The sequence below is a fragment of the Cynocephalus volans genome, chromosome 2 (genome assembly GCF_027409185.1).
Source record: "Cynocephalus volans isolate mCynVol1 chromosome 2, mCynVol1.pri, whole genome shotgun sequence".
Classification (NCBI taxonomy): Eukaryota; Metazoa; Chordata; class Mammalia; order Dermoptera; family Cynocephalidae; genus Cynocephalus; species Cynocephalus volans.
In genome coordinates this window covers 32,816,244-32,844,210 of record NC_084461.1, presented here as the reverse complement: position 1 = coordinate 32,844,210, position 27,967 = coordinate 32,816,244, and the positions used below count along the sequence as shown (strand labels likewise).

Genomic DNA, 27,967 nt, shown 5'->3' with positions numbered 1-27,967 from the left:
AAATCAAAGGTTTGGTATTGAATATGTTAATTTGAGATGCCTGTTAGATATCCAAAGAAAGATGTCAAATAGGCAGTTGGGTAAATTTATTTGAAGCCCTAAAGGTAGGCCAGGGTTAGAGATAGCAATTGGGAATCATCAGCATCAGCATGCAGATCTCTTTTAAACCCTTGAAACTAGAGGATCACAGGAGAGAGTAGGGGAAAAAAAGCATTTTGGTCTATTCTCATCAAGAGGTGGTTAGAGCAGTTTTAGTTAATCTGTAGCTAGGTAATGATAGTAATAATCTGAATGTTAAAGCTATGCTCATTCAAGTTCAGAAATTCTACCCCCAAAATAGTTTTTCAAACCTGATTTGTTGATTAAAGTAAATGAAGGATTATTGGTCCTGCTTTCATTTAAAATAAAATTCTTGAAATTGGTTTGCTCTGTCTAAATATAATGAGGCTTGTGGTTAGGCATTAAACTGTTGTACCTGCTATCTGATCTAGTATGTCTTTGTGAGTTAACATCTATTTATTAATTTTCACAACAGCCACATACTTTCTCAGCTCCTTTTTTGAGGAACATAACATTTCTCTTTAGATTATAGAATGAGAGTAAAACTATTTTAAAATTCTTAACCCAGTCAGTATTTGTAGACAAAAGACTATAAAAGGGGCTGGCCAGTTAGCTCAGTTTGTTAGAGTGCAGTGTTATAACACTAAGGTCATGGGTTCGGATCCCTGTAATGGCCAGCTGCTAAAAAAAAAAGGAAAAAAGACTAGGGAGAGGTAGGTATCAAAAAATTAACACTACTTATCCTGGGGACATAAAATTATATTTGATTTCAATTTTCTTTAAATATGCATCTTCCATGTTAGTATTTTCTGTATAACCTTTAAAAAGTAAAATACATATTAAAAATGCTTTCTAAAAATTGGTTTTACTTTTATAATGCAGTAAGTTAAGTAATTTGGTAAGTAAGTATAATTCAGTAAGTATATTTAAGTAAATATATTCTCAAAGAATATATTTAAGATTGTATATTGGACAGGTACTTAAAAAACTGATTCTGTACCATAAGGAGGAAAGGTATAAAGAAATAGGGAGGAGGAAAGAAAATGATATGCTTTTGAATTCTCCAGTGGACAGATTTCCTACTTAGTGGTGAAATGGATGTTCACTGAGAATATTTTTGAACTTCTCTCTTGACATTTTACTTTACGGATTATTTAGAAGACTTATACTTTAAAAGGAAAATATTAATGGTAAGATAGCTATAAAATGTTACTTTAATCAGCTAGGAAAAATAATTCTTGATGGATATATATCTGTATATCTAAAAGTTATCCTATCTTACCAGCCCTTTGTTTGGATTATGTAGGGTAAATTCCAAATGGAGTTCATAAATCTGAACACAAGAGAGCAGCAAATCCATGTGTAACCAAGGTCATCTAATTACCTCTAAAAATATTAGTTTATCTTTTGTCTTTAAGTAGCCATAGTAATATGTTAAAAAGCAATTAAAAAATAAAAAACTTAAGCTCTAATGTAAAACATGCAAATTTTGAGATCCTGCTGACTATATGATTAAGAAAACTTAATGCTGTATTTGGTAATAAAACCAAATTATGATTTTCTGAAATGAGGCTTTCTAGTTCAATTTGAACTTGTAAATTTCACAGGTAGTCATTAAAATATACCTTCAAAGAGTTCTATTTTATATAGGACCTTTAAAAGACAATATTATAACATATATAATAGATCATATAGTAAAAGGACATTTCTTTTATTTTGATATAGCTTGCATTGAAAGGCTCTAGCTACAGTGGACTGCTTGAACGACATCATATTCACACCAAAAATGTAGAGCATATTATAGATAGTTTACGGTAAGTCTGTGGGATCGGGTCTTGGGTTGGCTTTTATATTCAGGATGTCCAATTTTTATTTTGTACTTGTAGCTGATCCTTAGATTTTTAGTAAAGATTGTCATTATAAAGTAATTTTCAGGAATTTTATAGCATTTCTAAGGAAATTTTTATTGTACTCTGAAAATTTCACTGGTATGTTTGTTATTATTTGGTCTCCCAGAGAAGTGCCTTTTCGGCAAAGAGTTATATTCAGTACACAGTGGGCTTCAACTATATGCAATGTTTTATTTCTTAGAATAGTAGGGTATATAGGTGTTCATTATAGTAATCTTTGGGTGTCTAAAAATTATTATTATGGAAACTTCAGTTAATTTCAGACTACATTCAGCCATGAATATGTTTATGTGTATACAAGAGAATCAGTGTGAAAATATGCAAATTACAAAGTATTTCAGCCACTGTTTTAGTGTCTGGCACTCAGTGAATATTTGTTGGATTTAAAATAACAGCTGTTCAGTTTTGTAACTAAAAAAATTCTCTAAGTGTTAGTCTTTTGGGCCATTTTGATATTAATAAATTTTAGCATCAGAAGGAGTAGAGAAAATGAATGATGAAGTCCCAACGAATCAATATTGCTGTTTGTTAGTGGTTATAAAAAATGTTTTTAAAACATGGAGATTTGGTATAGATACTAACTTTGTTTGTTCATATGCTTCCTGACCTATTGTAGTTAATTGGCTATTGTTCTTAGATGAAAATAGAACTGACTTTACAAAGCTAAACATAAATTTGCTTATAAGACACAAACTTGATAATCTTACATCTCCATTGTAATAATCTGCCTGTCAGAAAACATACCCTTTTCATATATGTTGTTAGTGGAAGTTTTATATAACCTTTACTTTTTTATCTTAGGAATGAGGGAATTGAGGTTCGTCTAGTGAAGAGAAGAGAATATAATGAAGAGACAGTTCGATGGGCAGATGCTGTCATAGCTGCAGGAGGTAATAGTTTGACAGAGGTAAAGGTTGTTGGGATATCGTTAATAAACATCATTTCCAAATACTCTGCGGTGTAGCTATATTGAATCCTTTAGACTCCTATCATAAGAAAATTTTTGGAGTTTTAGGATTAGGTATAAAACAAATCTGTTTTATACAATATTCTACTTTTACAATGAATGCTGTTACTGTGAGGTTATGTGTGTATATTTAAGGTGTGCAGTTAGCTTCAAATATAATTAAAGAATTATTTGTAATTGTATTTCAGTTTAACTTTGCCAATCTTAAAAAAAGTTGAAGTTGATAAAGACTTTAGTGAGATTAGGTAAATTCCATCCCTCTTTGGCCCCCATATACTTGCACTTATTTTTTTCTGGTATTACAGGAGAAGGAAAAAGGATTGGCTAATAGAAGTTTTGGGATTAGAGCAGTGGTTCCCAACTGGGGGTGCTGTTGGCATCTAACGGTAGAGATTAGGGGTGTGCTTAAACATTCTTCAAAGCACAGGACGGTTCTCACTACCCCAAACAAAGAATTAATCTGCCTAAAATGTCAATCGTGCCACTGTTGAAATCCTGGATTAGAGAGGGAGAACTAATATGAAGGCATAGTAGGTAGAAAGGAAGTTGGGTAGGGTGTGGCAGTCAGCAGGGTGGGTGTGATGATTAAAATAAAAGTACTAGTTTTCAAAACGTCAAAAACTAGTTTTATAACAGAAGTCTGGTTTGTCTTGTCTTTTGTCTTATGTCCCTTAGGTGATGGCACAATGCTTCTGGCAGCAAGTAAAGTCTTGGATAGACTTAAACCAGTTATAGGGGTAAACACTGATCCAGAACGGTAAGGAAAAACATGTTCTTTTTGTTTGGTTTGAGTTTTTTTGTTATTGTTGTTCATGTTATGTATACAAACATATCTCTTTTGCTTTGCAATGTATCTATTTATGATAAATCTTAAAATTTAGAAGCTATCTTTATTTTCTCTAATGTAGTTAGATTGTTGGGCTTTGTCACTACAGAGATTTTACTATGGTGCATGATGTGTAAGTGGAAACATCATTGTTCCTGGCTACCATGAACATTATAAACATGTTCCAAAAACATTTTAGTGATGAAATTTAGGGATGTAGAATTGATCACTGCTGTTTGTAAGACTGTCTTTTATTTAATTATTTTCAAGGACTAGCTCTAGTTTTTAGCTCAGTTGAGATATACCTGGGATTGGTGGTAGAAAATTATGTTATGGGATCGACTAGTCCTTGTATTTGAGCTTCCCAGATAGTTTGGGAGTAGGATCTGTGGCAGAATAGACCTGAGCCCTTGATCCAGGTAAATGTTGGGGACCTTTGGAATTGCCGAAGAGGTATAAGTTAATAATGATATATCTTCTGTCCAACCTTGTGGCTCTCATTTATATTCTCGGTTATGCCTCTACTCATTTTCTGGGTGAATTCATTGGCTTAATGAATAGATCTATGCAAACACTATTACCACTTTTCTTTTTTTCCTTCCTTAGCTTCACTGATATTTACTCTCATTCTGTTCCAGCCACCTACAACTATGACTATACCTGGACTATGTGATCATCTGGAATTTCCCCATCTCTACAGTCTTAACATCATTCTGACCATAGCCTTCTACCTTAACAGGAGTCTTATTTACTCATCCCACTACATCTGTCCTTTAACTTTCAGTGCTTTGATTCCCTCTGTTTTCTTTACTTAATTCTCCCTCACTTTATTCACTTTCTTGACAATTCCTTAAATATTTTTTAATCATTATCTTTCCGCTCAATTCTAGATCAGTCTGACCATCATCCTTTCTACTCCTCTTTCAGCACTGCTAAGGTCATTTGGGGGAAAAAAAAAGTCATAGAAACTTGGGCTTGGTGGCACTTCCAATTTGTAGTCTCCAGCACTTAGAGCTGGACCCTTTGAGTTACCCAAAACCTCTCTGTGTAGCCCTCGTCATCTCTCTTCCCCATTCCCTGTGGTGGTTACCTCTAGAGTGGCTGTTCAACTTTTGTATACTTTTGCTTTCTTCATTCTTCTTACTTCAGTAAGCCCTCTTCTTTTTTCACAGAAAAAATGAATGTCACTGAATTAGAATTTCTTCAGCTTTTCTCCCACTTTAAAAAAACATTTTGTTCTATCATTTGCTACTTATTTATTTATTTATTTTTTTGTCTTTTTTCGTGACCGGCACTCAGCCAGTGAGTGCACCGGCCATTCCTATATAGGATCCGAACCCGCCGTCGCGCTCCCAGCACCGCACTCTCCCGAGTGCGCCATGGGCTCAGCCCAACTTATTTTTTCTCTCTCCTTTCACAGACGATTCCTCTTAGCCTAAAGACTTATTCAAGTCTCCCATTTTTCAAGAACATTTTATAAGTCCTTAACTCTGTGTCTCTCTCTTGGTTGTTATCCTTTTTCTTTCCCTTTATCCCCAAACTTGGTATCTCCACTTGCTCATTTCGTACTTATTTTCTAAACCTTTGTGGTCTATTCTGGATTTGCTCCCAACCAATTTATTGACATTGCTTTTGCCTTAGAGACCAGTGTTACCCTAGGTACTAAATCTGCTGGACATTTTAGTCCTTGTCTTACTTGATTTCTGGGAAGTTTTTGGTGCTAACTGCTCCCTTATTGCATCCATACTTTACTGGCATTTATGATTATTCCTTTCTTCCTATTTGTTTGCCTACCACTTTGTCTCTCTTGAAGGATCTTATTTTTTGGTCACTGCTTAAATACTGATGTTTTCATGTACATTATGGTGCTCTGGGCCACCCTTTTTCTCCTTCATTCTCTATACTGTCTCCAGAGTAGCTGATTAATACCCATGGTTTTATTTCAGGTCTTGGTGACTACAAAATCTTTATATCCAATACTGATCTTCTTGTATCCATTCTTACTCTTAGAGTCTCTTCTCCCCACTGCAGCCAGCATAATCATTTTATTAAGGTTTGATAATACATGTGACCTCTCTGCTCAGATTCTTATAGTGGCTCCCCAGTGAACTCAGAATAGCATATAATTCTTTACTATGACTAGGGTGATCAACTTATTATGGTTTGCTTGGGACTTTCCCATTTTAGCATTGAAAGTCCCCTGTCCCAGGAAATTGTCAGTCTCAGGCAAATAGGGGTATAGTTGGTCACCTTAATTATGACATACAAGGTTCTACATTATCTGGGCCCTGATTATTCTGTCTTTATCTCCTGTTCCTTTTTTCCTTTTTCCCATGCTATTGTAGCCACACTGGCCTGTACTTGGATATATCATCATTGGCATTTAAAGTGTAACACGTATACAAATGAACTTCTCTCTTTTTCTCTCCCCATCAGTCTTGATGAATGGAATAATCACTTGTGCCAAAGCTGTGACTACTTCTGCCTCACCCCATCATCAGATTGATCCTAAGTTCCAGGGATACTACCTTTGAGTCAATATAATTGGTTGCTTAAATTACTGCAATAGCTTTCAGTCTCTCCCCTTCCAAACCATACTTTACACTTTGTCTTAGTGTTCTTTCTAAAGTGCATATCTGATTATATTTACTTCTCAATTAAAATCTTTTAGGGTTTTCCCATGACCTTCAGGATACATTGCAAATTCCTTAGCATAATATATGTTCTTTCATCATCTGTTGCCTATCTTCTTTTCTAGTTTTATCTATCCTCATATACGCACAATAATCTGAGCTTTAAGGATTGTGAGGTACCACAATGCTTAAAAAATCAGGCAACTCAAATCATAGAACAAACTGTGGTACCTTGCAATCCTTAAAGCCCAGAAGTTAATGTTCAACTTACATTTCTCCTCTGTATTAGTTATCAAATGCTGCATAACAAAACTTAGAGCTTAAAACAATAATAATAATTTATTATTTCTCATGGTTTCTGTGTGTCAGGAATTCAGGAGCAGCTTGGTGTGGTGGTTTTGTCTTGGGACCTCTCATGAGGTTATAGTCAGATCTCAGCTGAAGGCTTTACTTGGACTGGAGGATCTCTTTCCAAAATGGCTTACTCACAAGGACTCATCTAAATTAAATATATAATTTCTGTCTCTTCTATATTCTGCACCTACTGTACTGAGTCTGGTAAATAATTACGACATTTGAATGCTTAATATTCAAAATGCTATAGAGGTCATGTGGCAGCCAGCCTCCAAGGTAGCCAGCTAGTAATTATACTCTTATGTGCCATACCCCCCTCCATATTTAACCAAATGGGGCTGGCTCATGTGACCAATAATGTAACCAATGGTGTGACAATGTGTGGATTCCAAGGCCAAGTCTTAAGTGGTATTGCAGCCTCTGTATTAGTCTTTTGCATTGCCCATTATGGGGTAAGTCAGCCACTGTGATGTAAGGACACTCAAGCAGCCCTGTGGAGAGGCTCACATGGAAAGGAATTGAGGCCTCCTGTCAACAGCCAGCACCAGTTTGCCAGCCATGTGAGTGAACAACCTTGGAGGTGGATTCTTCAGTCCATGTCAAGCCTTCAGATGTCTGAAGCCCTAGCTGATATCTGACTATAACCTCATGAGAGATCTTTCTCTCTACAGTATTTTAGACTTGCAGTTGACCTCAGCAGGTATTGTTCTATCAAATAACTTGATACCTTTTATATACTTTAACACTATGTAAAGTATACAGAGAATTTAAAAATTAAAAACTTAGGTCCTGCCCTTTCTTAACCTGAGTGTTGAACTCTCAGATGAAGAAATTGACTAGTTATAACTTTGTAAAAAATTTTTTTTCTGTTCACACTTATAAATTAATTTATATTTATTATCAGGAGTTTGTTTTGCCAAGCCTACTGTCAGTCATTCCTTCAAGATTGAAGTATCATATAAACGATGATGATTGAGCTTTCTGGACACCTTTAGGTGCCGTATACTCTCAACTTCCTATAGCAGCCTATTGGCAATCTTACCACCTTTTACTTTGCATTATTTGTTTAATTTCCGCCTTCTTCATCAAGCTGTGAACTTCCTGAAGGAGTTTCATCTTAGATATATTTTGAATAAATGAAGGATTACATTAGATTAAGATTTCTCTGTTCTCTTTTATGACTCAGGCTATCTTAAATGACAGTTAGAAGGGGATTGTTAGGGGGCTGGCTGGTTAGCTCAGTTGGTTAGTGCATGGTGCTGATAACACTAAGGTCCAGGGTTTTGTCCATGTACTGGTCAGCCACCAAAAAGAAAGAAAGAAAAACAAAAAAGGGATTTTAGTTCAGAATCCTAATTAAATAATTTAAAGATAAGATGCAAACACTATTGTACCAGTAGATAGCTTTACAAAGTAATCAATTGGTAGCAAATTTGCTATTATTTTTAGTTTCCCCATAATGTGGAAAATTAAGTATTATGTGTATTATGGCATTGTGCTGGATGTAGACTATTACAGTTGACCCTTGAACAACGAGTTTGAACTGCATGGGTCCACTTATACATGGGTTTTTAAAAATATTGGAAAATTTTCTCTTCCTTATGATTTTCTCAATAACATCTTTTTTCTCTAGCTTAGTTTATTGTAAGGATACAGTATATAATACATATAACATACAAAATATGTGTTAATCAACTGTTTATGTAATGTAAGGCTTCTGGTCAACAGTAGGTATTAGTAGCTAAGCTTTTGGGAGTCAGAAATTACACGCAGATTTTCAACTGTGTGGGGGATGGGCAGGGTGGGTTGGCAACCCTAACTCCCACATTGTTCAAGAGTCAACTGTAATTCTTTTTGGTCTTTTTTGTTCTTGTTGTTGAAAGTACAGTTTGTGACCAAAAATGAAGTGTTGTGACCAAAAATGAAGTGTAGAGTAGAAATTTTAAAAATTTCGTATCTGATTTTTGTAGCGTACTGATGCCTTTTGGATTAAGTTTTTTTTTTTCTTCTCCCCTTTGTACTACTTAAAAATCCCTTTTAAAATAAAGGTCTGAGGGTCATTTATGTCTGCCTGTTCGATATACACATTCCTTCCCAGAAGCCTTACAGAAGTTCTATCGTGGTGAGTTCAGGTAGGAATTTCTTACTATTCTTACATAAATATTTTAATAAATATCTGCCATTAATAATGCTTTAAAAACAGAACGAATGAGATAATATTTGGATTACTCCATAGTTATAACAGTAACCATAAAAAGTAATACATTAGCTGAGTCACAAACAGATCTAACTTACCATCTCCTAGTCCAATTAGAACTGTCAAGAGAATTCCAGACAAATATTACTTGGCCAATAATGTAATTGCAAATAGAGGTTTTTCTCCTTTGGTGAGATAAAGATCATGTCTCTACTCTGTTTACCTTGTTACATGTGTTTAGCAGTTGTTAGAAAGATGGTTAAAATTGTTGGCTGAAATTGAGTGTTCAAACTCTGAGATTGTATATTTTTTATCCTCATCTCCCATCCAGTAAAGACTGAAGGTTGGATTTAATCCAGACATGCTGTGCTGGTATCTCTCTTACGTATCACTTCTTAAGCAGTGGGGATGGGATGTTTTTTCATGTTTCTTTCACTTAATCTGCTCAATAGTCAGACTATCATGGAAAGAGGAGGGTGGAGGGAGGAGCTGAGTTGGCCAATTACATTTGAGACAGCCAAGTTGGATCACTTTTTATTTTCTGACTTGAACTAGATTTTATGGTTTCAGAAAGTCTTTTATCCTACATATCATGAAAGTGTATTAAATCTACTTGATTTCTCTAGTCATTTCATTACCAATAATTCTAGTTTCTAGTCATTTTAGAAGTTTGGTACCTCTAGAAATGACCGATTTATAACCACCAAGTGGTAGTATATTTTTGTATACTTATCTAGTAGAATCTGTTCCATTGGCTTTTGATAGATACATTGATAATTGGTTTTGAAATCAATTAAAACCGATTCTTTTATTTAAAAAAATTTTTTTATTCTTACCAAAAACATCATTTAAATTTTGGCATGTAATTAAAAATGCTATATTTGTTATTTCTTAATCTCTTTTTTCGTTTTATTGTTTAAATAATAACCACCCATCATTATGAAATTTTGAGTCTAAAAAATTAGATTTTTATCTAGTCCAAACATCTTAACACAATATTGTTTTAATTTTGGAATGCCTTCTTTTTTATATACTATTTTTTTGCTGAGCAAAACACAAGTTATATGTAGCTCACTATTTTGTACTTAATAGGTTCTTGATAAAGAATTTGACCTTAAGTTACTGGGGAGATTTTGTACAAACACATTGGATATTTGCATTGTAATTGAAAAGAAAAATAAAAATGCAGAATCTGTCTTTGAGCAAGAACCTGTGGGTTTAGGTGTTTCTGGTATAATTTATTCATGGAATAAGCTAGTTTTTTAATATGAATTTTTTAATTTGATGGAATTATTATATAATGGCTACTCCTTACTTGATTTATTCTATTTTAGCTTAACTTGCTTTTCTTTCACTTTTCTAAGGTGGTTATGGAGACAGCGAATCAGGTTATACCTTGAAGGGACTGGCATAAACCCTGCTCCTGTGGACCTTCATGAACAGCAACTAAGTTTGAATCAGCATAGCAGAGCCTTTAACATTGAAAGAGTTCATGATGAAAGTAGGTTGATTGGGAATTAGGTGTGTTCGGGGCAATATTTAACTGATGTTTTCTTTGACCTCTAATTTTTTGAGGTGGTAATTTATAATTAACTTATTTTTAGTGCTAATAATAATGCTTAAGAAAGAACAGAACTACTTCAGTTGTAAAATTTATTATAGTTAGAATCTGAAGTAAGAAATACAGCATTTCTAGAAGAAATGTTTTCTAGGACAGGTTTGAAAACTAATTGATTAGGGAAAAATTATAAAATATTTGACATGATAGTTGATGTTTAAGGAAAGATTCATGGCTTTAATCTTTGATGATATGTCAAAAAAGGAAAAAGAAGAGTAAAAAAGAAGAGTAAAAGAAATAGAGGTAAAATGAGCTATTCTGGGGAAGATGACCTAATACAGTAATTATACATTTTTATATAGTTATACTTAAATGTATTTACTATAGTTACAGTGATTGATTAAAAACTTTTTGTTGGGAAATTTTGCATTCCAGTCTTAAGATTTGTGTTTGAAGTATTTGTGTAAGCTGCTAAGAGAATAATAGCATCGAGTGACTTGCTGCTTTGTTGTTATGAGGGTTAAGGTTAATCCTTGGTCTTGAGCTAATTTGTGGGTTATTTAGCCATATTTTCCGACTTTTTCCAGTATCTGTAAGACTCTCATGATGCCCGAAGATCTCAAGAGAAATTCTAAGTATTTGTGGACTGTATAAAAAGATACTTTTTCTCCTGTATTTCGTTTTTTCAGGCAAATGTATCAGGAAAAGCTACTTTTACATACATATGTGCTTTCTGTCTCTGCTCTCTCATGGTACCTGATGTTTATATCCATTTTTTCAAAGTTTTTCACAGTGATTTATAGCTTTATAGTTTAGCATGTTCCTAAAGTTTGTGTTCATGTCATGTTTTTAAGATTCTCCTCCAAAACAAAATCATTTGATTTAAAAAATCTTTTAAGAAATTATATACATATAGATTTCTATTGTTTTTGAAAGTCTGCAGTAATTACTAAGTAAGATTTTAAAATCATAGCTAGAAATAGTTTATTCCTCACCAAAAGGAGTTACTACTACTGTCAAAAGGTGGTGCATTTAGCTTTTGTCCACCTGCACTCTTATAATTATAGGAAGGATTTAGATTGGTATTCAAAGATTCATTGCTCAGATTCCCATCTCAGATTCACTCTGTTTAGTCTAAAACTAAGTTAATATTTCATATATAGAAACAAAAGTACATATAAACTTAGTAAATTTTGAGAATTTTTCATATACCTGTTGGCCATTAGTATGTTGTCTTTTGACAAATATTTATTTAGCTCCTTTGCACATTTTTAAATTGGATTTTTTTTTTTTCCTCATGAGTTGTTTGTGTTCCTTGTATATTCTGGATATTAATCGCTTGTCAGATGCATAGTTTGCAAATATTTTCTTCCATTCCGCAGATTGTCTTTTTGTGCTGTTGACTGTTTCCTTTGCTGTGCAAAAGCTTCGTATTTTGATATAATGCCATTTAAAAATTTTTTTCTTTTGTTGCCTGTGTTTTTGAGGTGTTATTGCTAAAACCTTTGCCCTGTGCTGTGCCATGAAGCATTTCCCGTTTTTTTCCTAGAAGTTTTACTGTTTCAGGTCTTACATTTAATTATTTAATCCAGTTTGAGTTGATTTTCATAAATGGTGAGAGATAGGGTTCTAGTTTCATTCTTCTATACATGTATAACCAGTTTCCCCAGCACCATTTATAGAAGAGGCTGTCCTTTCCCCAATGTATGTTCTCCATGCCTTTGTCAAAGATCAGTTGGCTGTAAATACATAGATTAATTTCTGGGTTCTCCATTCTGTTCCATTAGTCCATGTGCCTGTACTTATGCCAGTACCATGCTGTTTTGGTTACTGTAGCTTTGCAGTTTATCTTGAAGTCAGGTAGTTTAATATCTTCAGCTTTATTGTTTTTGCTAAGGATTGCTTTGGCTATTTGGGGTCTTTTGTTGTTCGATATGAATGTTAGGATTGTTTTTTTTGTTTCTGTGAAGAATGTCATTGGTATTTTGATAGGGATTGCATTGATTCTGTAGATTGCTTTGGGTAGCATGGTCATTTTGATAATATTAATTTTTCCAATCCATAAACATCGAACGTCTTTCCATTTTTTTGTGTCCTCTTTAGAGAATACAAATTTATTGACAATATTTAGTGAGTGCTTACTGTTAGTTAAGTATCTGTAGAAAATCTTTGGGGATGGAGATCTAAAACACATTCCATTAGTAATTACCTTAAAGAAAAATAATTTAAATAATAAATTTTAGTTTTTTACATTTGTAAAACTGTCAGGTATGAGAATGTGAGTATATCTGGTATCAAATTAAGAGTTTCGGAAGTTAGCCAATTTTCAGTCTTAAGTGCAATCAAATTTGATTAAACACATCAAATCTTTATATAGCTTATTGTGTCAAATTCTTTCTACTGTATTATGAAGTTTAGATGATAATTTAGGCACATACAAATGCATAAAGGGCCCTGGGTATCGTAATAGCAACTTGGTATATTTGAAAGAATAGTTGAGTTTTCTTTAAGCAGTTATAATCTAAAATGAGAAAGATCTAATTAATATTGAATTTAATAAACATATAAACAGAAAAATATAATAGGCTGGCAAGCCAGAGGAGAAGAGTAGTTCAGCGGTTGTGCTGGTAAATGTGGTGGTTATATTAGTGTATTAAGTATCTAAATTGTATTAGGTATCTATTGCTGTGTAACAAATTACCCCAAATTTAGCATCATAAACATAAATATGATCTCACACAGATTGTGTGTGAATACAGTAATGACTTAGCTGCTTAGTTCTGGTTTAGGGTGTTTCAGGAGGTGAGAGTCAAGCTGTCAGCTTGGACAGCAGTATCTGAAGACGTGACTAGAATGGGACGATCCACTTCCCAGGTCAGCATGTGGCTGTTAGCAGGAGGCAGGAATCACTGGGGGTCATCTTGGAGGCCACCAGTCACAATTGAGATGGATGTTTAAGCATTGACTTAGGAGAAATTGTGGGGGGGGACAAAAAAGTGAACTTGTCCCATGGTGCTTGCCTAGTGGGAGATACTTGAGTGCAACATATCTGCTATGGCTGACATTGAGAAGATGGGGTTGACATTGGCATTTCTAGCTGGAAACTGATAAAAGATAAAAAGAGAAGGGAACCATTTGAAGGTGATAATCACAAGTTTGATACCAAAAGCACTGGGAGTCCTTTGGAAGATTTTGTGTGTTGGAGTGATGCTTAAATAATTATCAAGAAAGATTACTTAGAACTGTGCACATACCTTATAGGTTAAAAAAATAAAAAGACTTGTTTTTTAGGAGTCATGAAGGGGATGTGACAGTGTTGCTACAATGTTGCTGTTGCTAAAAACTCTCGAGTTTTTTTATTTGAAAAAAAAAAAATGTCTACAGATCTCTTAACTTATCTGGTTTGGCTTCCAACATGAACCATGCATGTAATTTGCTGTTTAAATCCAAAATAGCTCTCCTTTAGAGGTAGTTGGTTAATTCTACCTTTGAAACTTCCAAGGTAAAACTAAGTCAAGTGTGACCAGAAGAATTTCATGAGATGGATAAATATTTTCATCACTTTTGAAAAATTGTTTGAAGAAGAAATGAGGTTTATTTTGGAGAGACAGGGTTCATTGCAGGTATAAGGTTAGATGACTTTAACATTTATGTTATGGATACTTTAAAAAAAAGATTTAATTTATATGTTAACTGCATTTAAGCACATGATTCTATTAAAACAAATATAAAAGTTAATATTTTATAAAATTTTCATTGTAATATTTCTAAAATTCAAGGTGCTATCTTGGATTCCCCCCCCTCCCCCCACAGAGTCTGAGGCTTCAGGACCGCAACTTTTGCCAGTGAGGGCACTAAATGAAGTCTTCATTGGGGAGAGTCTATCTTCCAGGTACTTTTAAACCTATGATCTTGAGTATGGAATTTAATATTTTATTACTTTTTTGATATTAAATTTCTACAACCTGGCTGGGATTTATGAGTAATATTGTAGAAGTAATAGAAATTAATTATTTAATGAAATATTTTCAAACCTTCATACACATTAATACACATGAAAGGGAAAGAACTTTATGTGACCAAAAAGGTTTGTGAAATCCTAGGTTAAACAAAGTTATTCAAGTTTCTTTACTGTACTGCTTTCCATAGCTTTTAATTTACTATATAGGTGCTTTATAAATGTTTAAGAGAGTGTTATACTAGGCATACATTTGCAATTGGTATAAAACTTTTATAGTGAGTCTATATTAAAATTATCCCACCAGCTTAGTGTCCTTTAAAACTGATTTGTTTGTTTGCTTGTTTTTACCCAGGATCCAGTTAAGGATCACACATTGTATTTGGCTGTCATAGCCCTTTATAATTAACTAAGAACAGCTCCTTAGTCCCACCTGTTTTGTCTTTCGTTATATTAATATTTTTGAGTGGTCTAATCCAATTGGTTTGCAGAATATGCCTAATTTTAGATTTGTATGATTTTCCTTTTTTTTTAATCTGCCCAATAAGATTCAAACTAGGCATTTTTGACAGGAATGCTACATAGGTAATGATGTGTCCTTTTTAGTTTAACATTGAAAGGCCAGATGCATTGATGGTTCAAGATTATAACCATTGTTAGCAAAGATTAAGGTTAATATAGTTCCTCATTAGGAGTATTAAAATGTAGTATGTGTTTTATTACTGATAAAATCTGTTTTGTGGGCCTTGAATATAACTTAGGTTTAAATTGTCAACAAGTTTTTTGCAAAGCTTTTTTGTGCAACATAGTTACCAGCAATAAGATGACTACCATAATGTAAAAGTTAATTTAACTCTTGGTAGTACTTTAGAACTTGACTTACTTCTTATTTTTGTAGATGTAAATAAATTAGGGGTAGAAATTAGAGATGAGTTGTATGTCCCAATTTCCTGCTACCAGAACTATGTGACCTTTTGAAAACCATGTAGTTGGTTCTCTAGTTTACTGCAAGTTGCATAAATTCTGAAATTGTTTGTTGCAAGTAATATCTTTTCATAAGAAGTTTAATTATGGTGAGAAAAATTTGTCTTAACTAAAAAAGATATCCTCATTCTAGCCAGTGACTCAACTCAGGTAATATTGAAAATAACTTGTTTGAAGCAATATGGAGGTGAATAATAGATACTATTATGTGATAGAAGAGAAGGGAGAAAATGTAATTCTATTTAGTGATATAATCTAGTCATTATTGGTGAAGACATAAGACAGAGAAGAGAGCAACAACTTTAAATGAGGTAGGAGAAAGTCTACATTAAATTAAATAGATAACAAAGGTAAAAATGTTTTGTGAGTTTTTGCTTACTCTAGGCAAGCCATTTAATGGCTTATTTTACTGTTTGCATATTTTAAAGATTGGGTGGTTAACTGCTGAGAGCTTCTACTAGTGTTGATTTATAATTTGTACTTACTAAAAAATTAAATAACTTATGAGGAAAACCGGATGGACTTAGTTGATGGACTTTTGGGGAGTCAGTGAAATCCCCATGAGAGGATTTTAGATTGAATGCTTTTATTTCCTTTGGCAGTAGTAGTCTGGTTGGTTTATCTCCTTAATAATGTCTGATGCTGCTGCTTTTTGTGTTCTTTGATGCCCCACCTTATATCTTTACTAAGGTATGGATGCAGAAGGTTGGCTTCTGATGCTATTGAAAATAGTTTAGAGGTATAATAAGTTATTTTTAAAGATTCTATGAGGTAGACCCTTAGGAAGAAAGGAAACGAACATGTATTAAATACCTGCTATGTGTCAGGCATTGTGTGTATGTTGTGTATGTTATCTCATTTAATGCTCATAGCAACCTTATGAGAAAGGTAGTTACATTTATCAGTGAAAAAATTGAGATTTGCAAAGTTCAAATAATGTGCCCAAGGTCACATAGTTAGCTAGCATCAAAATTTTTATACCTAGTGTTTCTGATTCCAGATCCTATATTGAGGCTTCACTATACTCTGAAAACAAGACAAGTACTTTGCTTGGAAAATATGAAGTGCAGCAATATTATTCCTGCCTCATTTATAATGTTCTTAGATTTAAGAACATTTTAAAAGCCCAATTTTTTTTTTCTTTTCTTCTATTTGTTCTAACCTAGAATGTCTTATTCTTGGGCTGTAGCAGTGGACAATTTAAGAAGAAGTATACCCACTCTAAAGGGACTGTGAGTTTTATTGCTGCCTTAAAAAAAAATAATTTCCCTGAAACAAAAATTCTACGAATTAACTAATCTTATAAACTTGCATGTGAGAATGACACTAAATTTGCTCATTGTTTTGAGCTCAGCATCTCTCACCTGACTATACTTTTCTTCCTTCCCATCTCTGCTGCTCTTCTTCCTATTCCCACTTACCTCTAATCTCTTTTGTTTCTACCTGATTCTGTCACAGTAATAGCCATTTCTGTGGATTTGGCTGGCTTGTCTGTACGTACTAGGCTCCTAGTGTGCATTTTTTAGGAAGGCATAACAAAGCTATGAAGTAGATTAAATGTGAATATTAGGCTTGCTATCTTTTATTTTTCGAAGGAATACTGACTACAGAGAAAAAAATGGAGTTCTATCATGTAAAACCATGCAGGGAGAAATGGAAAGAGTTAGAATAAGCAATAAATTATTCATAGACTGTTAGTACTTGCAAGCATATCAATAATTGTTATTTTGAAAGCTGTATTTTATTAAAGGTTTATTTTAACTTTTTTATTTGCTGGAGAAAAAATAATCTAGTGTTGATCAGTGTGGCACTGTTATTTTAAAATAGGGTTGACAAAATAGGCTTTTATATATTTCAAAATTTCTTTGATTAGTTACAAATAATTTACACATTCATGAAGTTAAAAAATAGTGTCATTTTTGGTAGTGTCAGAAAACCCATTTGATTTCATACTTATTAAATATTCTAAGAAATGTAAATCTCTTTAGAAATTACAGTTCTAGTTTGAGTCCTACTTTGACTACTAGTCCAGTATTGGTTGATAATTTTCTTTAGAGCTTTATTATCTTATCTCTGTTAGTTTACTGCCAATTCAAAAAGTATATTAGGATATAACTTAAGAAATAAGAGTTTAGCAGGAACTCAAAGAATTAGATACAGATTTAGATATATCAAGCACTAGCTACCAAGAATGAAACTCACCTAAGAATGGTATTTTTTTTTTTAATTCTGAAATGAGGTTTTGTATATGTTAGATTCATAAGAGCAGTAGCAGCAGTGCTAGCTAAAAATTTACAAAAAGCCCTTATCTGAAATATTAAAGGATGGATAGAAAGGAGCATATAGACTAGAAAGGCATACAGACATGCAGAAGCTGTTTTTTTTCCCGTAACTTTCTTACTTAATCTATATTGGAATTAGCTCCATGATATGTGTGCCTACTAAGTTAGATATGTCTTGGTCAAGCTGACTTGGATTTCATCAGTTCTGAGAAACACTGTTTGTCTTATTTACTGTGAACCATAAGCTCAGCAAACACAGTTTTATATTCTCAATTCGTAGGGCTTCCTACTATGAGATTTCAGTTGATGATGGTCCGTGGGAAAAACAGAAGAGTTCAGGGCTCAATTTGTGTACTGGAACAGGATCAAAGGCCTGGTGAGTAACTTGGGATATTGCTTATCAACTTTTGTGAAATACTTTAAGTAACATAATTTATTTGATATATTGGTGCATCTAAGGCCTATAGTATGCAAGAGGTAGCCTGGTGTTACCAGGATGGCCCTGTTTCCGCTTCACTCATTGATTGGGTCTAGTAGTCCTGACTTGACTTTTGGATTACAGTTATAGCCGGGGTTTGGTCATTATTTGGTCGTTATGGAGCCTACTGCTGCATTAGGTTTATAAAGAAAAAAAGGAAATAAGAATTAGTTCTTGGGACTATACATTTTTTTAAAAGTGAAGAATATTTTAAACAGGAGTAAAGAAATGAATTAAAAGTACAATACACAAAATAGGATGGAGGTTTGTGCATTAAGGCCTAACTAGAGATAACCTGGGGCATCCTCTATCTTGTTTATAACCTCCCTCTGGGTAGTTTCTTGTGATTCTTAGTATATACATGTAGGTACAAACATATCTGTAGCTGTATTCTCTCCTTTGTACAAACATATTCTAAAATTAGCTACTAGATAGGATATTGTGTTTCAAATTCAACATGTTCAAAACTTAATTTATTGTCTTTAGTTTTTCTTGCTGTGTTTCTGTATTGCTTAATACCACAGTATTTACCTGGACTCCATACTGCAGAGACAAACATTACTTCTCCAAACCTTGTTCTTGCTTTTGAGTCTTTCCATTTCTCTTTCTCCCCTCCACACATCCCAGCCTCTAAATCATGTTAATTTCACTTCTGAAGTCTTTGTTCAACTTTTTCAGTTTCTACTGCTTCTTCTTTGGTCCAAGCCCCATCTTTTTAGAGAATATTCTTTGTTTCTCATTTCTTATTCTTCAGGCTGTAATCCACACTACCAACAGCGTAATAGTTCTGAAATGTAGATAAATCTGACTGTATTTCTTCTCTGCTTTAAAACTTTCATTGACCTCTGTGTTCAGTTTGCTTAGTCTGTCATTTAAGGCCCTTTAAACCATAACCTTAGGTACTTTACTGGCCTTATTCTTGCCCATATCCTTACCCCTACCCATCAGCACACTGGAGATACCACAGGCTACTTGCAATTCTCAGCACATGCCTTGTTCTCTCTTGGCTTTTTGTTTTTGCACAGTGTGACTTCTTCCTGCTTTGAATGCCTGAACAGTCCACTTTCCATCTACTGGCTGAAACATCCAGTCTTCAAATGTTATTCTTTTTAGGAAATCTTTATTAACACTCAGTTCCTTTCATAAGCACAATGAATTAATCCCTTTTTTGTCCTTCCCCAGCACTTTTTCTTATAGCAATATTATAGCACATATCACATTATTAGTTATTTAATATGCTAATATCCAGCTAGTTTGAGCAACTTGAGAGATTTGGGATGGTGACTAGTGCATTTTTTTTTTTCTTCTTGAATTTTTGTGTGCATACCACAGTACCTGATACATATTCATTCAAATATTTTTTGAAAAAATGACTAAATGCTCACAAATATAACAAATTGTGCTTATCAAACTGTGATTTTAAGTTTGGATGGTTTAGAGTTTTACTGCTTACTTTTACAGCATGATGTTTTAAATTTTTTATTGTGGAAAATTTTAAATATATACAAGAGTAGACAAAATAGTGTAATGAATTGCCATGTACCCATTAGCCAGTTTCAGTAATTATCAACTCATGCCCTCTGCACCCCTACCTACTTCGTTTTGTTCCATTTTACTTTGAAGTAATTTTCAGACATTATGTCATTTCATTTATAAGTATTCAATAAGTTTACATCTTTTAAAAAAATCTTAGTTTTAGACAAATAAATAATCATTTGGAAAAAATAAGTATCATTTAAAAAGATAGGTTAATATCTCATTTTCCTGTGGGCCAGTGAGAGGAACTATTACATTCCTAAAATGACTTTTCCAATAATTGTTTGAAAAAATAAATGTAATCATCTAATTTGCTAAAAATTATTTTGTACTATCTCATAGATTAAATTGAAACATTAGTTAACAATTTTATTTATAATGACAGCATCTTTTCTACTAAACATGGTATGCTACTTGTTGAAAACTGGAATGAGGATTAGAAATAGTTTCCCAGATTCTTTCGCTTTTCTTTTCCCAGTATTCTCATCCATAAAAGTGGTCAAAATGTACTTTGAAAAGAATACTGGCTTGAGAGTTAAGAGACCTGGCTAAACCACTAACTAGCTGCAACCATGTACAAGTTTCCTTATCTGCAAAATGAGGAAAATGGAACAGATAAAATAATAAAATTACTTTATCTTCTGAACTTCTGTGATTCTGTAAGTTTTTATTTTATGCATTATAATACAAGCTATCAGTTGTTTAGCTCCTGCTACTTTGTACTGTGCTAGGTAATATTTTTATACATCAATTCTTATAGAATTCCTGAAAGAAAGTAGTAGTATGGCCATTTTATAGAGAAGTTGTGGCTTAGCAAAGGTAAATATTGAGGCCAAAGTCACACAACTAATGTCAGAAGCTGGATACAAGCACAGGTGTGCTTGACTACAAAACTAATTCTCTTTTCACTGTGTCATTATTGCTTGTGCTGGTGTGCTGGTTCACAAGGGAATGTTCACTTTTAATGGAGAGGGCGAGGACTACAGAGGTCACATAGTTGAAAGATGAATCACTAGGTTATACTGAAGAATTTATCAGAATTATTTAATTTTCAGACTTTTAATTTATCAGAAAATTATTTTTCAGATTTTTAATAATGAGAACAGCATGAAGAATAACAGCCACTATAATGTTTTTAAACTATTCCCTGCCTATCTCCTCACACACCCTATATTTGAGTCTTGTGTTGATGTTGCATTTGAATAAGTGTGGCTTACATTAGAATTTCAGCCTTCTCTATGTTGCTTTTTAAGGTCTCTTATTATCTCCTGTGCTCTAATATTGAACTCTCTCTCACTAACTAGATCCTATCCCTGTTATCTTGGTTGCTCAGTCTCTTCTCTACTGAGTTCTGTGCAGCTTGCTTCCTTCTATCATGTTCTGTCCCCTCCCCCCCCATAATTGATGATTCTTTTGCTGTGATTGTATTTCTCATTCATCTTTGGTCCTTTTCTCTTCAGAAAGTGTGGGGAGAGACAAGAAGCCTAGGAAACAGAGGGCTAGGGGAAAGCTATATATTTCTATATGTTGATAATTTTTATTTTATCATACTACCATTTCTCAGCATTTTCTTTTGTTCCAAGCTAATTATATTATCTTATTTAAATTCTCACAAATACTCTGGAGGTAGGTGATTTTATTTTCATTAATAGGTTATAAAAAGTCTCAGAAGTTAATTGACTTGCCCATGCCATGTGGCTAATAAATGGTGAAGTCAGGATTTAAATTTTAGATTTCAAACTATAGATCTCTGGAGTCACTGGAAAGAAAAGATTAGGCTAGTCTATTTCTTGTTTCGCTTCTTCTCTTAATTCTTTATACAGAGAGATAAAAGTTTGTTTTCTTAGGCAACCTTCTCAGTTTTTGCTTTGAATATGAAATGTAGAAATGTATAACTTAGGGTTAGCTAGCTGTTGTAACAGATGTACCCCCCAATCTCAGTGGCTTAACACAATAGAAGTTTATTTCTTGTTCTCATAAAGTCAGAAGTGGTTGTTCCTGATTGGCAGGTGGCTCTCCTCCAAGTGGTTATTCAGGGATCCAGGCTCTTTCTATCATGTGGCTCTGCCATTTTTTAAACATAGCTCCTAAGGTCACTGTGCTCATTTACATCAAGACACAGAAGAAGGAAGAGCAAGGAGGGTACCCATGGGAGGCTTGTGAACCAGTCCTGGAAATGTTGCTCATCATCTCCACTTTGATTCCTTTAGCTAGAACTTTAGCAAGAGGAGCTAGAAAATATAGCTTAATTATGTGTCCAGGAAAAAATTAGGGTTGGGGAATAACTATCCCATCTTTGCATTTCCAAAAATTCTTCCACAGGAGATAGGATATAGGAGTTGTGTAGCATAGCAAGTGTCTCTGAACTGTTCCATTATCATCTTGGCCCTTTGCCCAGTGTGGAACATGATTTACTCCATAGTGGGAGAAGTACTATTGAGTGGAATCTCCATATGTTCTGGGAGATGTTTCTTAAGAAACTGTTGTTGTTTCTTAAGAAACTGTTCCCAGTACTCCTCCTCCATACATTGTGCTCTACCAGACCTAATTAAGGATGAGGAGGTTCTTTTTAGAAGACAGGGTTTTAGTAGCTGATGAAGAAATGGTACTCAATTGTCTTCCAATTTGGTTGTCTTCAGTAGAGGTTATGTCTGATTTCAAATGGCAACTCTTGGAATGGTGAAGGTTATAGACCTAAGAAAAAAGTTGTCATGTTGCTAGCTAACACCTGCTTAGGCATATAATTATCTTGGATATAGAATGTAAACTTTAACTAAAGGTAGAGTGAATTGGCTGAGATCCAGGTTACAACCACAGGAGGTTATTAATCTTAGTCTAACTCCAATGTAGAAGTCTTAGTTGAGGTAGGTTTGTGGTATCCCTAATAAGTGATAGTTTTAGGACTATTATAGCAAATTCTTATAAGACTTCTGTTCTTTTAAATTGTCTTTACTATAAGAAGATATTAGTCACTAAAATCTTTTGCCTTTCAACTACATATTTTAATTTCATAGAACCATAATTAATGAAGTTTACTTTTATATGACTTTTAGACTTAAAATAAGGAGAATCCCTAAACAATCCACATCCAATAACGAGGATGCTCAGAGAAATTAGAATATAACTCATACCTACTCCTTGCTTTTGACATTTCCATTCAATGTTGAGTTCTTGCCATGAGCCTGGTAGTGTCATAAGTGCCTTATATTTTGTAGTGTGTAACGGTAATACTAATTAGATAGTAATATGAACCTCATACTAAACAATAAGGAAGTCAGGAAATTTAAAGGTATTTTGCCCCACATAGTAAGTGTGAACAAAGGTACAGAGGCAGAAATGAGCTTGGTGGTGTTGGAATGTGAAATAGGGGGCAGATAATGGTGAAAAATTGCATTGGCAAGGGTCAGATTTTAGATTTTTTAGCAAAGGGGTTTGTTCTGTGACTGACCTTAAATTTTTAGTGTAAAGTTTTGTGTATCTGCATTTTTCTTAAAAGAATGTCCAAAATGTTTTCTCATTTCTCTAGACATGAAGGGTATAGGGTTATGAGGGTATAGGAAATATCTCTTACTCCTCATCCTCAAAAAATTTAAGAGCCAATGATTTAGCTTTAGAGTTTTGTTGACTCATTATATTGTCATTATCTATTGAGACCATGTAAGAAGTGTTATAAGGTAGTAGAAGAATTCTAAATTATCTGTAAGAATTTTTTTTTTTTTAAAAACCTTTCCTTAATGATCTTTATAGACCCCAGGACAGAGCTATTTTAAAAAGTTATTCATGTTTGTGATAAAGTTTGTTTTTCAAGTGGTTAAACAAGACATCATACATGTAAAAGATTTCTTGCCTTCAAGGAAGCTATAATTTAAAGAAATACATATGTTAAAAAGTAAAAATGCTAGTGTTCATTTCATTTCATACCTTTAGTACTGATTTCCAGATAAAACTGCCATAAATATGAAGTTTTTTTTAAAACAAAACATGGAAATAATATATACACTATATAATGCCTTTTATTTTTTAACATTTTGGTTATTCTTCCATCAGCACATATAGTTCTGTTCTTTTTAATATGATGAATAGCTATAATGTAATTTATTTAACTAGCTTCCTATGAATATATATGAGTTCTGCTGTTATAAGTAATGCTTAGTAAATATTCTTGTACATTTCTTTGTGCATTATATGTAGAAGTATATTTTAGGATAAATTATTAGATTGAAGAATATCTTCATTTTAAATTCTGATAGTGCATAAATGCTCTCCAACTTCGTCTTCTACATTCCTATCAGTGTTTGAGAATACTACTTTCCCTATGCCCATGCCCGTGATAAAAACTTTATCAGTTTTTAGCTGTGTTTATTTATAAAATGTTATGATAATTTCTAAGAGTTCTTTATATATTAAGTAGATTATCTTTTCATATTTAGCATGTTTTTAGAATTAATACAAGAAAGATTTATGTGGTTTTTGTTTCTAGGTCATTCAATATTAATAGGGTTGCAACTCAGGCTGTGGAAGATGTTTTAAATATTGGTGAGTACCAAAATAGCTATTATATGTTATAATATACTATATAATGTATATGTATTCTTATATATTTGTTAGTATATGATATAAAATATCTAATCGAGATACTTTCCCCTTTTTCTCTTTCAATAGCAAAGCGACAAGGAAATTTGAGTCTTCCCTTGAACAGGGAATTGGTAGAAAAAGGTCAGTGACAAGTGATATTAATCACTAACAGTTTAATTCAGTTTTTTAGATTTTTAATGTTTAATCAATTTTTAGAATGATATTATGAAGTATAGTTGTTTAATTAGCAAAGTAATTTTTCTGACTCAAACATGCTCTTAAATATAATATCCTCTTAAATGTATTTAAACAATATGAAGTTTAAAGGCAGAATTTTATATTGTGATTTTTGTCAACCATGAAAATATAACCCTTACTACAAACATGTCCTGAGAGAGAGGAAAACATAGAAAAATCTATATCTTGCAAATAGGAAATGCATACCTAAGTTTGGTGTGTTATCCATGTCTTTTGAATGAGATGGAATTCACTTGAGCTGTGAACGCTTATTTTCACATTCACTCAAACGTTCTCTTTAACCTTCTCCTATCTAGTTTTACCCTTCAGGATTATTTTAAGAGAAATAGCACTGTTGGAGCAAGGATCAAGAAATTTGAAGACCTGGGTTCCAGTCCCAGATCAAACAGTCGCTCGCTGTGAAACTGTGAGCAAGACTATGATCCTCCACTTCTCTACTTCCTCAGCTGTAAAAAGGGGGTTGAAATAAATCATCCTGCTGGTGCTTAAGAGTTCTTCAAATGTATTCTTTAAATTTTATTTAAAAAAAATTTTAAATTCTTAAATTGAAAAACACATTCATTTGATTTGCATATCAGATTTTAACACACTGAAGTCCACACATCTACCAGGATCATTCTTATACAGATCTCAAATCAAAGCTTTCCGTGCTGTATCTGTTTAATTGATGAGTATCCTAAAATTTCAAGGTCAATTGTTCGAACAAACAAAAAAACCTAAACTTGTTTATAGTTGCATCTACCTACCTGTGTAAGAATTTTCTCAACATTTATAACCAAAACGAAATGTAAACACAAAGTGGATATTAACACATGTAAGACTGCCACTGTCATTCATAAACACGGACACTTGAATTTGAGAGTTATCAGAGTAGCCTTATTCTTACTGGTTGCCTTTGAAGTGAGTTAGCAATACATTTGAACTTGATAAAGTTTATTAACAGTGTCAGTTTATTTTATCTTTATTATGTATTGGATCTCCATATAAAACTTCCTTTGGGGAGATGGTTTGAAAAGAAGACTAAATCTCTGAAGTCCCTTTCAGCTGTCTAAAATGAACTCTCCTCTCTTCTCAATTTGAGACCGAAAAGATTATGTTGATCTGTGTTATGAATTAGCACTAACATTAAATCTGTATCAAAGAAAGGAAAATTAGGCACATACAAGGGGTCTTCAAAAAATTCATGAAAGGATTCATATTGTCTTTTAATTTAGTTTTTCTATGAACATTTTAGAGTACCCTCGTATAGTAATTGATTCTTAATTATATAGTTTAACATAAAACATATATAAAACAAATTTATGTCAGCTATATAAATTAAGGGTATATACACAATGTAGTGATTGATATTTTTCTCTTAATAAACATATCAGAGCATTACTGAATGAATGTTTTTCCTTTGAAGATTTGACTATCATCAGAAGCAGTGAATCCCAGTGGTGCAATCACTGTTACTGTTAGAACTACTCTTTTGAAGTTTCCTTCAGAGCTAGCACGTATTTTGTGATGTGTTCCCAGGGAGGAAAATTTTTATTTTTATAGGTAAACTTGGGTTTTTTAAAAAGAGCCTAATAATTTAAATGAGACTTCTAAAAAATAAGGTAGATTATCTGACAGTCTGGTAATTTTTTTTGATGTGTTGCTCAACTAAACTTTCTTTCAAGCCTGATTTCTTTGTACAGTTGTCTTTAACCAATTTGTGCTTTGCATGCCAACTCTTATGTATTTCTTGGTTAGATAGAAAGCAGGTCCCAAAGATTTCTAAAAATATTTTGAGTGATGGAAGTTTTATTGGAGAAAGCATACTCCCTGTCATTGTTTGAGACTGCATTTTACATCAAGACTATTTACTTATAGTTATGAATTCTTTGACGTGGTATTTTGGAAAGTACTTTGCAGGGGAATATGGCAACTTGAGTTCCAATTTTGAGTGTGTCCAACTAATTCCTCTATTTTTAATGACTAGCTTTGAGTTAGTGTTTTTTTTCTTTTTTCCCAGCTTTACCTATTTCTGCTGTATTGTGGGTGATGTATGCTTTTGTGGGCTAATTGTGGAACCTAATCCTCACTTAAAAGGATTTTTTTTTTTAAGTGGAATATATGTTGTGAGTTCTAAGAAACTTTCTCCCAAACAGACCTTTGCAATAGACTGCTTTTAAGTTGGGGATAGTGTCTACTTTTTGTTTTGCACTTCTCAGAAATAACCATCTTTTTTTGAACGTGCTAATTTTTTTTTCTTTATAGTAACAAATGAATATAACGAATCACTGCTCTACAGTCCAGAAGAACCAAAAATACTTTTTAGTATTCGAGAACCAATAGCAAACAGAGTTTTCTCAAGCAGTCGTCAGCGCTGTTTCTCCTCAAAGTAAGCATCCTAGTGACTTGACTGTTTTCATCCCTTTCATCCATTATAGAGCACAGTTGGTTTTAAGAGTATTCAACTTCATTAAATTCACTCATTTAAACTTAATCTGGCAGGAAAAACAGAACCTGTGGAACTAACTAGGTATCATGCTAACCTGGTCAACACAAAACTTTTTTTTTAAACTTATTATGCCATTTTAGAGAAAACTAAAATTTAAGCGACTAGAAGGGGTATAGTTATTTAATTGGGTGATGTTGATTTGTTGTTTTTCCTATGTATCAAGACATAATAAGATGAAATTAATCATTTAAAAAAAAAAACTTCTAGCAACTTCTTTTTCATAAGCTTTGGAATAAAAGCAGGATAAAAATTCATATAAAATCTAAGTTAGGCCGGCCCGTGGCTCACTCGGTAGAGTGCGGTGCTGATAACACCAAGGCCACGGGTTCGGATCCTATATAGGGATGGCCGGTTTGCTCACTGGCTGAGTGTGGTGCTGACAACACCAAGCCAAGGGTTGAGATCCCCTTACCGGTCATCTTTTAAAAAAAAAAAAAAAAAAAATCTAAGTTGCACAGAATAAACTTTTAGAGTAGCATTCATGTCTTTCAGCTTTTCCCTAAAAATGAACACCCCCCTCTACTCACATCGATTGATTCTGCTTCAGCTTTTTTTTTTTTGAGGGGGAGGATATAAAAAAATTAATAAAATTTCTTATTTTGTATAGGTTGCCCAGTTTTCCAAATTAACAAGAAAACCTACCATAATTATGAGAAAATGTCGTCTATGTCATAGCAAACAAAGAACAGTTTCATTACAAATTGCAGCTGATAGTGTACATATTTTCTTTTAATGAATATATAATTTTTTTCCCCAGGTAAGACACTAGAAAGGAAACTCATTTTAAAATTCACTTACTCATTTGAGAGTTAGTTTTGATTAATCAAAAAATCTATGCTCAATTTGGGTGAGATTACAAAGACTCGTTAAAAATATATACTTCTTATATTTAAGTTTTAGCTA

At 33.3% G+C, this 27,967-nt stretch overlaps 1 protein-coding gene across 4 annotated transcripts in view; it reads left to right on the top strand.

Annotated features, from left to right (window-relative positions):
• The window catches only part of NADK2 (NAD kinase 2, mitochondrial), a 43,256-nt gene that overhangs the window by 11,754 nt on the left and 3,535 nt on the right, over nt 1-27,967 (top strand). Inside the window, exons 2-14 of one of the 4 annotated variants that reach the window (XR_010022619.1) lie at nt 1,786-1,874; nt 2,772-2,860; nt 3,613-3,694; nt 8,799-8,882; nt 10,312-10,448; nt 14,319-14,397; nt 16,614-16,679; nt 18,010-18,105; nt 24,224-24,279; nt 24,406-24,459; nt 24,873-24,982; nt 25,982-26,118; nt 26,821-26,904. Coding sequence is in view for 3 of the 4 variants with exons in the window: in XM_063085866.1 (XP_062941936.1) it covers nt 1,786-1,874; nt 2,772-2,860; nt 3,613-3,694; nt 8,799-8,882; nt 10,312-10,448; nt 14,319-14,397; nt 16,614-16,679; nt 18,010-18,105; nt 24,224-24,279; nt 24,406-24,459; nt 26,821-26,944 (956 nt within the window). In the remaining variant the exon portion in view is untranslated. Of the gene's footprint in view, nt 1-1,785; nt 1,875-2,771; nt 2,861-3,612; nt 3,695-8,798; nt 8,883-10,311; nt 10,449-14,318; nt 14,398-16,613; nt 16,680-18,009; nt 18,106-24,223; nt 24,280-24,405; nt 24,460-24,872; nt 24,983-25,981; nt 26,119-26,820; nt 26,945-27,967 lie in introns of those variants that run through there. The other 3 variants (XM_063085868.1, XM_063085866.1, XM_063085867.1) reach the window with 3 other exon arrangements.